We start from the raw sequence: 12,750 nt of genomic DNA, 5'->3' as shown, positions 1-12,750 counted from the left end.
GGCGGGAGGCAGAGGAGTAACGGGGTGTGGAGCTGTCGGCCCTCTGCCTCGGGAACGCCCCGGGCGCTGGGGCGCTGCTGCGAAAGCCGGCCTGTCTGGGAGGTCGCGGCTTTGCCAGCCTCAGCACAAAAGGTGGAATGTCGCCACTCGGGCTCGCCAACGGGTTGCTTGTTTTGCATGTGAAAACCATCCTGCTTCGACTGTTTCATCTGTTCGTGTGATACAGCATCCTCACCTGCATGCGGATGAAACCGATAGAGGGGTACACAGCACCATAACCTAGCCCATGCGTGTGTGTAAGTGTCAGTGTAACTGTGATTACCATTGCTTAGCGACGGGTGCCTACTGAGCTTTTTCCTCTCCTTTTTTTCTTGTTCCACTTAAGTTGAGAGATATGAAAACACGTGAGACATGATCAAGATAGCTGAAGTGACAGAAGCCCCTTGTGCGCTCAAAAAGTTCCTTTACCGTAGTAAGTTTTTTGGCCTCTGGAAGTCATTTTTATGCCAATGAGAAAAGCATAGTCTTGCCTTTAAATTCCACAAGGGTGATACTTGTCCTAGCAATTGTGCTGCTGATGTTATGGGATTTTATAAAAGAGTTTTGGACAGTGTTCCATGGCTAGGACTCTTACAGACACAACAAAGCTGATCTTTGATGGAATAAGTGGTTGCTTTTGGAAGTTGCTACTAAAGTTCCACAGGCAATTTGTGCCTTTTTAGTATATTTACAAATGAGCCAGGGGAAAGGGAGATGATGGAGTTTGCTATCAACGCCTAAGTTATTCAATGTGGTAAAAAAGAAAGAATTGCAGAATGGTTTCATGATGCTGCATGGTGTTACAGTGCAGTTCAGTATTGGTAAATGCAAGGTAAGAGAGTAAGTTATTCAGCCTAAATAGTCACGTGCCTACAGTGAAGTTGCATGCCCACATCTCAAATGCTGCATGCATTTGAAGATAAGTGCTGACTGCAACTTTTTTTCCCCCCAACAAAATAGGGTTTACCGTTTTCTTTCAAAACTGATAGCGATGCTGTCTCTGTTTCTGTAGTAGCTAAGTAAAGCATTTGTTCAGGAATAAAGGAATAAAGACCCCTTAACCCCTGATTTAGACAAAGCTCATATTGCAGCTATGAGACTAGATGGCAAGGAGGCTGCTGTGGGCTAGATACATGATCCTGCTGCCTACATTTTTCGCAAATGCAAGGCTGGGTGAGTGTCTGTCACAGGGAGCAGAATTCCATTGCCATCAGAATGACTTTTTCAGTCAGAAACGGTGCATCTTTGTATGAGATTGCAGGTTGAGTGCCTTCAGTTTCTAATACTTCTATTAGAAGTGAGTTAATAGGAGTTTAAAGTCTGGTGGAAATTAAGAGGAATGGGAGAAGACAAGGCAACTCATCATGCATTCATATTTATTAGCAGAGAAAGCAGTAAGCTTTGTATCCACCACCACTATGGTGAGCTATCAGATCATGGGGTATTTTCATCCTGTCTGCAATTAAATAGATCTTCAGAGTGTGGATACATTAGAAAAGATACTTGCAGATATTTACCCTACAGTGAATCTGAATAACAGACTTCCAGCTTTGACATGAGCCTGACTGAATTAGGATAGCATGGAGCATTCGACACATGGTGGATGGCGCACAGAAGGAGTAGGCAGGATGTTAAAGAAGTCAGCGTGCTTTACAGTGGCTACATGCTTTACTCCAGGCTAGAAAAAATAATTACAAAATTAAGTATGACCTGGGCAAACAAATGGTTATATCTGGGTATTTGCAGTCAGATTCAGAAATGTAATGGGAGCGGGTAAGCACCTAGGTAGAAAGTGGGCTGTTTTTACTATGTGAGAGCATTCAGTGTCTTATTATAGTTACAGTAATTTCACAGTAATCTCTTGCTGTTTCAGAGATGCCATGCATTGGAGAATGGAAATGTTAGTTCTTCCTACTTACTTGAGGGACTGTGAAATGCTGCTTAAGTTGTGGGTTTCTCAGTGTTAGCAAAGTGTTAGCTCTAGGGAACTCTGAGAAAAACAACATGAAGTTATTTTTTTTTCAGAGTAGTTCCCTGCGGTATAATTTTTAGTGCTTTGTTCCATCCAATTTTAAATCACTCCACTGCTGGAGCTTTTATTTGCCTTGTAGCTTTTCTACTAACAAGTCTCACTGCTGGCAATTTGTTCTTAACTGCATTTGCTAACATCACTTGTAACTAATACCATTCTAGACCACTGTAAAATTAATATCTCTTCACAATCTCCATAGGGTTCTAGTTGTTGCAAGCTTATCTAAGGCCTCTTTAGAAATCAGCTGGCTATTCTCTATATTTATTTTTAATTAATCCATACAACAGTTTCCTTAACCCTTATTGTTGCTAGTGTAGGAAGTCTGTGGGATCAGAAGTGCATAACCTTTGCAGCAGCAGGAGCTTGCATTAGCAGCTTGCCAGGATGCCTGGGGGCAGCACCTAATTTCCATATATATTTACACAGGATTTTAATCAGAAATAGATGCACATAGTAGCATTTATTTATAGAGTGCTGTAAGTATATGCAGCACTTCAGAGCACAGAATCTGCTTTGAAGGCTGCAGGGAAAGTAAAATCAATGGGGAAGCCAATCTCTTACTCAGCCCAGCTGCTCAAAAGCAACGTTTTTTTCTTGAAGCAAACAGATTTTATATTTACCACCTATGATTTGTTTGGGGAGTGGTGTGGAGATGACACTTGTTTTCTTTAATAACTGTATCTAACAATGGGCATTGGCCATCTTGTTTAAAAATAACTGTGATAATATTTGTTGTACTGGTCAGAGTGTTACTTAACAAAACAAATTAACCAGCTCACAAATTATATCCAGTGGGCTTTGGCTTAGAGTTTGTCTGTACTGGGATATATCCTTGGATATATATACAATCTTCTCCATATTTCAAAACTGTTATTTAGGAGTCACAGTTATGGATGTGCATCCATACAGTCAGTTAGAAAGAAAAAATTTGAAGTTTTGCTCACTCGACTACAAAATCTTCCAATTTCCGTATATCCCTCAATAAGAAAGGTAGAAACCTGCATAAGGCATCACCTTTTTTTAGACTACCACGTATTTTAAGAAATACCCCACAAAGTATCCTTACATTTGCTGAGTACAAATCTGCTTTTTACCTTTCTTAAAAGAACTGTTACGTATACTTCTGTTATTTCTGGAATGGACAGTAAGCAGCAGAATCTTCTTCACTGTAAATTTTTAGGTTGTTCTGTCCGACTAACACCAAACAGAACAGACGGGGGGGCGGGGTGTGAGAGGCTGGAGCAGAGGTACCAGATGCCAAGCTGGGGTACGTGTTAACTGTTGGTGCTTATCAACCTTAACTGTCTGGGGACACTATGATGTATGTTAGGATGTTAGGAGATACAAGCATACGTCAAGACTCTCATTAACCATTTCTTTAGTACTAAGAATAAAAATGCTATGTTCAGGTGGAAGAAGTGAACTCTTTTGGTTGTTTTAAATATCTTTATTTTTCATGCAGTAAAGTTATATTGGATATATCAGTGCAAATGTACAAGTAAATTTTAAGAGGCATTTCCAGGTATCTCCGGATTTTTTTATTTATAACTACATATATCAGCGTAACTTCCCACAAGAGTGCATTAGTATACATTTCCAAACTATAAACATTTTCCCTTAATGAGACTGGTCTTGTGTTTCATAAAATGGTCTCACAGGTTTTTTTAACGCAGTAACCAGGAGCAGAACACATCACTTTAGCCACAGGTAGGCTTTTCTCACGCTGCATTGTTAAATAGCTCTCTCCTTGAAATACACTTTCACTGATTATTTAGTTTGTTCCCTGTTCTCTTCTGGGGAAAGGAGTGGTCATTCCTGTAAACAGTGACAGTGTTGTGAGGGTGGACACGATGGTCCTGTGAAGAAGAAATTGTTCAGGTTAGACATTAGGAAAAATTCCTTCACAGAAAGGGCTGTCAAGCATTGGAACGGGCTGTCTAGGGAAGTGGTTGAGTCCCCATCCCTGGATCCCTGGAGGTATTTAACAGATGGGCAGACGAGGTGCTTAGGGACATGGTTTAGTGGTGGGATGGCAGGGTTAGGTTAATGGTTGGGCTTGATGATCTTGAAGGTCTTTTCCAACCTAAACTATTCTATGAGTCTAAGAGGAGGAAGGGGTATGTAAGATTTTTTTTTTTTCTGTTGGAAAAGAAGGAAAATACCAGGCAAAGCACAGTTCTAGACTTGATATTGTAAGCTCACTGGGATATTGACTGTCTTTCATTTTTGTGTTTACAGTACCTGCAACAGTAATGGCTTATGCTGCTGCTGGTTCAACAAAGTAGGTTTATATGCAGAATGCAAGTGTGGTTCAGTTAAGAATAGTTCAGTGGCTTCTGGGGTAACTGAGTTACCACATAACAATAATGTTATATTCATTTAACTTTTCTACCATGATTCTTGGCCCATGAATTTAGAAAATGGAGAAGGTTATTCCAGAAGCCCAGAATACTGGACATATCAGAAGTGTAGCTTTCCCTAAGTCACTATGAAAACTTCTTTTCCTGTGGCAATTGCAATCAAATGGATAGTTCCTCAGCCAAAATATGAGCAGTAGACATTAAGCAGTAGCAAAAAAATCCCTTTGCTTTTGATGGAGTCAAAGTCCTGATTCCAATTTAAGGTTCTATTGTCACCTACTTGTCTTTTCCCTACCGTTGTTCAAACGCTCCCGAACAGGAACAAAGTATCTAACAGAAGATGTATCACGGGAAGCCAGCGTGTTAGGGCTTCAGCCATAATTTCATCCATTTATCTTCAATAACACATACAGCTACTGTTAAATCTGGTGGGATAAAAATTAGCTGTGAGGGAAAATTTGTGATAGGTGGTACAAAATAATCTTTCACTTCGGTTGCATTGATCTTGCAATAGTGCCTGGAGCCACAGGATGGCACTGTCCTTAAATACACAGGAACCTTGTGGAGGGCAAAACCAAATTAGAAGGCTTGAATCTGTTCAAGCAGGAAAGAGAACTTTTTTTTAAAAAAGGATTAGAGAGTGGGGACAAGGAAAAACAAATGCACTTTTCCCCAGTTTACTCTGAAGTTTTATTACAGTATAGTTATTTCTGTAAAATATGAGTTGTAGAAGAAAGCTTTTCTTTGTGGTTATTTCTATAAGCTATCTAAGAGTTCTAGAAAAAAAAACCTTTCTTGTCAATTGTAATTGGATTCAATCATGAATAGTAAGATTTGCTCCATTTTGTAAATTAAATGAGTTGTTCGTGCTGGACTGACTTGAGCACTCTGGCAGGGTGGCTGGCTGTGGTTTGCTAAAGTACCTCAAACCTGTGACTGCAAAAAGGGAAATATGTTTTTTAGGGACTGACTGGCCCTGGTCCTTGCCCTTACTAGAAGAGATTATCCAAGAATAGGACTGTTGTGCTTGAATTTGAGCACTGCCAATCAATCATAAAATTGAAATTTCAAAATTTGTTTCTTGTAGGCTGCTGTGTGATGGTAATTATGGATCTGATTTCCATATGATATTTTAAAAGGACAATGCTTCTTATGTTTAATGTCATTTATATAAAACTTATGTATGCATGCCACGTGATGAACTGGAAGATTTGAGCCTCTGTAGGAAACATTCTGACACAAAGCGTCTTTTGAAATGTGTCAACACTGAAAGCAAATATTGTTTTCCTATGCAAACAAATTTAGTCAGTAAAACTTTTTCAGTAATTGGAAGGCTTAGTATCTGCTTCCCTACGGTTCATGAGTATTAAATGCAAAGTTATATTTACAATTGAATTGTAAACTGTGCTTTTTGTTGTGTTGTAGTAATTTTACAATAAATTGTTCATCCAAACTGTTTACCAAAGAGGGAGGTGGGAGGAAGAAATGTGATTGTTAGACTGCTAGCAAGCTGGTCAAATACTCAGATATAGCTGGAGTTATTCCATATCTTAATTAGTTCAGTATCTTATTTATAAGTCAGACAGGATTTGCTAGTCTTCTGTGCAGCCATTATGTTGAATAATGTAGCTGCTGTTAATGCAAAAGTGTCGCTGGTGCAATAGCCTTTTTTAAGGGTCACCATTCTGCCAGAATAACCAGTGCTCAGTCATTGTTCGGATTACCTTGTTACAAGCCACTACTGTTAAAATATCTTAAAAAAGGGGCGTGAAAAGCACTTTTCACATACTAACTTTCTGAAAACAATTGAAGCTTCTGGTTTTTTGAACCAGGTCAATTTACAGTTAACACACTGATGCACACAGCTTCTAGCTAGCAGTCACTTTTAAGACCTAATTGTTCTCTTCAAGTGAATAGCAGTGAAATTACATTATAGAGCTATTGTATAATTTACTTTAAATAATGTCAAGAAGTCTTTAACATCCAGCTGGTATTTAACTGAAGAGATTTGCATGGAAAATTCCAAATTTCTGTTGTGAAGTCACATGTAATAAGCCAAAACAGTTCAACTTTTACAGGACACAATGTACATACATTTCCAACAGATGCTTAATTTCTGTCTTTTAAGATTATATTCTTGTACTTTGTTTTAGGAAGAAAATATGACTGTAACAGAGGATTTTAGTAGAGCAGAAAATACTTACCAAATGGAAGCAGAGGTATGTATTCAACCTAACCAATATAATAATAATAAAATAATAAGAAATGTAGCAAGGACCAATGAAGATTTACAGTCTGTCTGTCCTCATACCGAGGAGTAGATGTTCTCTGCAGTAAAGGCAGCATAGTCCAGAGAAACTCTTGAAGGACTGCAGTTTAAAGCAAGAGTTCAGCTGCAGCCTTCTGTTGTGTGCAGAACTTGTTTTCTGCTACTGTAATACAGAAAGAATTATTTTCTTCTCACATGAATGTGTACTTTTTAAATATTACACAGTGCTACAGAAGGGAATATGTGGTTCTGAGGCTCTAAGGTTGTCGTTCTGTGGCAGCGTAAGCAAGCCCACGATTCTGCACCCTCCTTCACCCGTAGCCCTTCCTGCCCTCTACTTCTTGCAAGGAGTTGCACCTTCTTGCAAGGTGACCAGGTGATAGGTCAGTTCAGAAAGCTGCTGCAGTTAATAACTTTTTTTTTTTTTCCAGATTAGCTTTTATTTTTTCCATTATTTTAGCTCCCTGAACTGGAGGCAATGCAAGGCAGAGGACAAGAGTGGATGAGGGACAACAGTGGCGTGGCAACCCTAATCTAGATCTGTTTAAGCCACGGTTGAACAGCACCTGGACTTTGGTCTATTCTACACGACTCTGCCATCAGCTTGCTGCAAGTAAAGCAAAGCTAATTGTTTTCTAGGTAATTGACTTGGTGTTCTGTAGGTAAAAAGTGCTGTGTGAAAGCTAAATATTATGGGAATAATCCCATTTACTTCGGAAAGCAGCTCAGGGGAGTATATTTCTGCACGTTCATGCTATAGTAAGAAATAAATGCTGTGCTGGAAACATTCACTGAGGGAAATGATGTGTTTTCAGTCAATAGATCTTTTTGGAGCATCAAACTTTAATCACTACCCAGCAAATTTACGGATTCTTATGAAGTAAACCTGGAAGCCTGCAATAAAATGATAGCTGTTTTATAGAGCTGTCATTTACAATCCCCTAAAACAGGGTTCAGCCTCCTTAGTTCTCTTGCTTGCTGTCGGGCATATTCTCATCTAAATAACAGCAATAAATACAGAAATAATCGAGAATTTGGAGAACAAAATTTGGATTTTAAAACGAGTCTTTAGATACTTAAATGCATTAGTGTCATGTTCTGAATTACTTTAGCTTCATAAAGTAGACACCTACTATCATGAGAGCTTAAAGCACCATGTTTTTTAGATAAGCTATACTTAAAAATAAATAAAACTATATTGAATTATTTACAGACAAGCTTAGGCTTACAACTTCAGTCTTAAATAGTAACTTAACCGATCTTCTCCCTTCTGCTACTAATTTTTATACAACGAAGTTTGTACATGGAAAGCCAATTATGTGAATTTAGTGTTCATTTGTAGGCAGGTTGGACCAGCTGTGATTGCTGTGCAGAAGTTATACGGCTGCCTAGGACCTGGGTGTCAGAACTTGAAAAGTCTGGCCCTAGTGCTGCTGGTCTGGCTGCCCTGCACACTGAAGTAGCAGTATGATCGCTCTTTATGGAGAGATTACTTTCTCCTTGCTTCCCCCTTTGTGTATGTACTTTTTTCACTAGTGCAGCTTCATAAACTAATGAAGTTCCATTGACCAGCGTGTTTGCATGCTTTAGCAATACAAGATAATTTAAAATTAACTTACACTCACTTCTTTACTAAAGAGTTTGCCGTTATATTTGTGATATACATAAAATCATGGAAGTCGTGCATTATTTCATTCTATGAACCCTTTTTACCATTTGACTACTATAAGAGTTTTTAGAGGACTGAAGAAATTCCCAGACAAATAGCTATTTTAAGGTACAATTAAGAATTCAAGATAGACTTTCGACTGTAAGGAGATAAATTTTAATTCATGCTATAACAAAGGAAAATGTGCAGGAGAATGAAGTTGTGTGTGAGATCACAAAGCTGTATAATATCTTAATAGTTCGTTTATTGCATAGTGATCATGCGATGAAGATTATATTGGTTTTGTGCATTTCTTAATATATTGCATCCTTATAAACCATAACTTCTTGTCCTTTACAGCCTTACCCAAACCTTACAGTGTCCATAATAGCTTTGCATACCTTCATATTGCTTTTTCACACTTTTTAACCTTAATCATAATTTTATTGAAGAAATTTAAACACTGCTTTGCATTTAATGCTCAGGTATCCTCTGTAAATCTATGTGGAATTTATTGTGTCTAGCTCTAAATGAAAATTGTGATTTTGGGGGGGAAAACCCAGGAAAATTCACAGCTATTGCTCAGTTGTTTTCTGCCCCTGAGGGTACCTGATTACATGATGCTTTTTTTAACAACTAAGCTCCTGACTGCCCAGAACTGCCCTTATCTCTCCCTTAAGACCCACAGTTCTTTTGTTTGATCATTTTTTTTGTTCCATCCCCTTGAGGGAACTAATCCTGTAAACAGTGATGGCAATCTGGAAAACACTGTGACAGTCCTCGTAGTGAGACTTTCAACTCTCCACAAAATACGACTATGACAGTTTTTTGGCAAAACAGCACAAGAGGATGTGTGCTTTTTATATATGGCAAGAACTCCCACTAAAGACAGAAATCTAGATTTCGTCTCATCTTCAGTCTTTGTTCAAACCAGTACTGCACCTTGCAGAAAGCGATCCAACCCCCAAGTGACAGATACAGGGTGTGCAGCTGAAGTGAAGATGCAGACTCGGTGCAGTTTGGCACAACAGGTGTGACCCTTTGTCCTCGCAGGAGATGGAATTGCCCTGTCACTCCCTTTTGGTCAGTTTTTAAGGGGCTAAGCCCAGCTTTGGCTCAGTTGCGTGAATTGCTACTGAGCCAGTGCAAGGATTCAAGCCAGGATGAGGTACAGGTACTGCACCGAAAGGCTACCAAGGGTAACGAGATGTGTGCATTAATTACATTGTGATAATTGTCAATATCCATTTTTCACCTTACCCTGTATATGAAGTAGCCGCCTCCTCTCTCACTGAGAGATTCAACTTCCTTGAATTACCTCATTTTCCACAAGGTAAATCTGTGGTATGCACACAGGGAGCTACTGCAGTGCAGCTGACACGCCATAGCTTGGATTTCTGTACCATACACCTTCACCGGGATAGATTGCTGCCTGGAGTGCAGCCATCACAGGGGTGACTGTACGTCACATGGGTTGGCAGTGGAATTTTCTTTACCACAGCTTTTTTCTTCCCCTCCTGTGGAAGCTGTATTACTGTGCAAAAAGAAGGAGTCAGGGATAAGAGAGAATGTGAGCCTGACTTGGTGGTGAGAGCACTGTTCTGGGAAGTGAAGATGAGGGCTTAGTTCTTTTGAAAAAAGAGTTTGGGACCCAGGATTTCTGATTTCTGAATGTTGTACCAGCTCAGCGTCATTGCTTCACTCCTGGCAACTGTGCTCTGTTGCAGAAAAAGGCTGGCTCCTGCCTGGAAAGTCGTCACCTGGCTGGCACTTCCCCGCAAGGAAGGCTGTGGGGCTCTGGATCCAGGGCCAATACTGGTGCCTGCTTTGCAGCACTTGGGAAAGCACCTGAATTCCTGATGCATCTGTGTTTAATGCTGCTTATTGCCAAAGCCACAGGCAGCTAGAGGTTTAAATTGTTCTTAATCCAATCTCAAGTGCCCAGCTCGCTGTCAGCACTGGAGTGAGTCTGTTCAGCCTACACAGGGTTTTGAGCCCACTGCAAAGCTGGACTGGACTAGGCTTAGTTTAATCTTATCATTTAGGTTTCTTGAACCTAATGCTTGGAATTAAAATGTAATTTTCCTTCCTGCACAATGTTTTCCACATCACTTTGCTTGGGCTTCTGCATAATTAACAACTAGTAATCTAAAAAGGGAAGAACCAGGATGCATCTAGTCATGCGTCCCAAAGAGCACATTCATTCTTCGAATTGTCTACATACCAAGAATGCCATACTTCCTCACAAAAGAGCATTTTTTAATCCTTGCTTTAACTATTTTGTGAACTTCTTTCTGTTGCAAACCCAATGATAGTCTTTAGGGCTATATAAAAGCACTCTAAGTAAATAAATGTTGGACTTATATAAAGGAGTAATATGTTCAGTTAGTTCGTACATGTCTGATTTAAATACAAGTGTTGAATCATAGGGGGAAAATGAAAAAAAAGTACTTGTGTGATGTCTGTGTTCATGCCCAGGTCTGTATGACATTCAGCGATTTTGGAAAAATGCAGACTGTTTGCAATCTACTCATTGAAAAGTTAGGAACCTCTGTTACCATCAGCCCACCTCATTTCTACCATACGCCAGAAGCCATTGACACCCTTCGGTAAGTCTTCTCTCACGCCACAAAGTTTACAGCTTCAGATAACAGTTAATAGGAATATATAGTATATACTGTTTGTAATGGGAGCAAATAGTTTCCTTCATACCTATTAAAATTTATGTTCAAGTTTTTCAATATTTGTTTTAACTAGAAATTAATGCTTTTCAGCCTAGAAGTACAGCTTGTTCTTTCGACAGTGTCCCTGTGCAAAAGCAGAATGTAATAAAAAAGTTTCCTACTGATTTCCATCGGAAGTATAATCTAGTGTGAACATTAGGTCAACAGAATTTGACTTTGGCTACATCAGCACCTGTAGATTTAATTTGTATTTATTGGTGATGGTACAAGTGTGTTGATGATACAAGACGTTGATGATTCAAAGTACCCTTGCCAGTTCCCATTGCACTTAGCTGCTGACATGATCTGAAAAGAACCATGTACAGTGCTTGCTCAGCATCAAAACACAGAATCATAGAATCGTTAGGTTGGAAACGACAATGCGCTACTGCGAAGCTCACAGTCTTCATATTTTAGGCGTTAACTATTCAAAGTCGTACTTTTCCCATTGACATGGGGGGTGGCAGAGGGAAGTTTAATCTTGGTTTGGGTTTTGTGTCTTTAAAGAAAAAAATTACGCCTGGCCCAAGAAGCACGCTCAGCTAGCTGCTGCTGGCGGTTCTGGAGGTATCAGGAGAGTATTTGTCTCAAAGGTACCTACGCAGGAGTCTGGCAGTCAGGCTGGTGAGGTTAAACAGGGGCTAGTATGCCTTGAAGCTGGGCCACCCAAATGCCTAGAGCAAGGGTGGAGCTCTTGCTCTCCACCACACACCAGGGATGCTTGCTTATAGCTGGTGAGGATGCTGATGTTTCTTCTGCACGCTCCCCCCTCAAACTCTTAACCGTCACCCAGAACCCAGGGGAAGGTGATGTGCCTTACATCTACGCAGTTACAAAAGCTGAGCATTAAAAAAAAAATATAATGCTTGGCAGGAACACTTGTAGGTCAGTTGGCCCTGCTTGTTATTGTGCTGCTGCTTCTACCTCTCAGCCGTCAAGTATGCGTTGCCGCTGTTGGAAACACACGTCGGAAAGCTCAAGAAGTCTGTCGACTGTTTGGCCAGTCATTGGGAAAACCTTTATTAATAAGAGAAGAAGAAACAAAAGAATGGGGAGGCCACGTAGACAGTCATCTATCCAACTCCCCGGAGTCACTGACTCTGCAGGAAAGAATCCAGAATGCTACTGCTTATGCTTCTTGTAGAGTGTTTGCGGTGTTTGAGCTAAAGGGAAAAGAAAACAGAAGAAACAAGTTGCTTTAGCAACTTTCAAATCCAACACATTTTCTTAATAAAATTTTTATGCTTTCTTGAGCTTTTTGTTGTTGTGTTTTTACTTTATTCTTATGGTAGGAAGTAGAGCTAAGAGAGGAGAGTAACAATGCGGGTTGTGTAGTGAGCCAACTTAGAAGGTTTCTTAACACCTGTCCAGGTGCAAAAAAAATGCAGATTAACTCTTCCTTTGCATATATCATTTGAAAGCAGCACAGTGTGTGGTTCTGTAAAGGGAGTAGTCAAAGTATTGTAGGATTTACTTACTACAGCTCTCCCTGGAAATATTTCCGTTCCTCTTGGCCTTTATTTAGCTCTATCCCCTACAATTAAGGTTAAGATAATTCTGAAAGTGTCACACTGTTCAGCCCCTTTGACTGGGGTGGGGGGGTCCTTTATGTGCGGTGGCACAGGTTCAAGGGAGAGCACATAGAGTCTTCAGGCCAGCCTCACTTAGATGACTCCTTT

At 39.9% G+C, this 12,750-nt stretch overlaps 1 protein-coding gene across 6 annotated transcripts; it reads left to right on the top strand.

Annotated features, from left to right (window-relative positions):
• The first annotated feature begins 6 nt into the window (after nucleotides 1-6).
• IRAK1BP1 (interleukin 1 receptor associated kinase 1 binding protein 1) lies at nucleotides 7-12,324 on the top strand. Of its 6 annotated transcripts, XM_035901487.1 has the most exons (5): nucleotides 7-296; nucleotides 4,310-4,352; nucleotides 6,585-6,650; nucleotides 10,827-10,957; nucleotides 12,003-12,324. In XM_035901487.1, exons 3-5 carry the CDS (start codon nucleotides 6,594-6,596, stop codon nucleotides 12,271-12,273), a joined length of 459 nt encoding a protein of 152 aa, XP_035757380.1. In that variant the 5' UTR covers nucleotides 7-296; nucleotides 4,310-4,352; nucleotides 6,585-6,593; the 3' UTR covers nucleotides 12,274-12,324. The 6 variants fall into 6 exon arrangements, 3 of the variants coding, with proteins under 3 accessions (XP_035757380.1, XP_035757379.1, XP_035757381.1); XR_004842922.1 differs by lacking the exons at nucleotides 4,310-4,352; nucleotides 12,003-12,324 and adding an exon at nucleotides 7,161-7,339 and having other exon boundaries at nucleotides 10,827-10,913; XR_004842920.1 differs by lacking the exons at nucleotides 4,310-4,352; nucleotides 12,003-12,324 and adding an exon at nucleotides 7,132-7,339 and having other exon boundaries at nucleotides 10,827-10,913.
• The last annotated feature ends 426 nt before the right edge of the window (nucleotides 12,325-12,750 follow it).

The sequence above is a fragment of the Egretta garzetta genome, unplaced genomic scaffold, assembly GCF_000687185.1.
Source record: "Egretta garzetta isolate BGI_Z169 unplaced genomic scaffold, ASM68718v1 scaffold9, whole genome shotgun sequence".
NCBI lineage: Eukaryota > Metazoa > Chordata > Aves > Pelecaniformes > Ardeidae > Egretta > Egretta garzetta.
The sequence above is the reverse complement of the archived record's forward strand: the minus strand, read 5'-3'. Positions and strand labels throughout refer to the sequence as shown.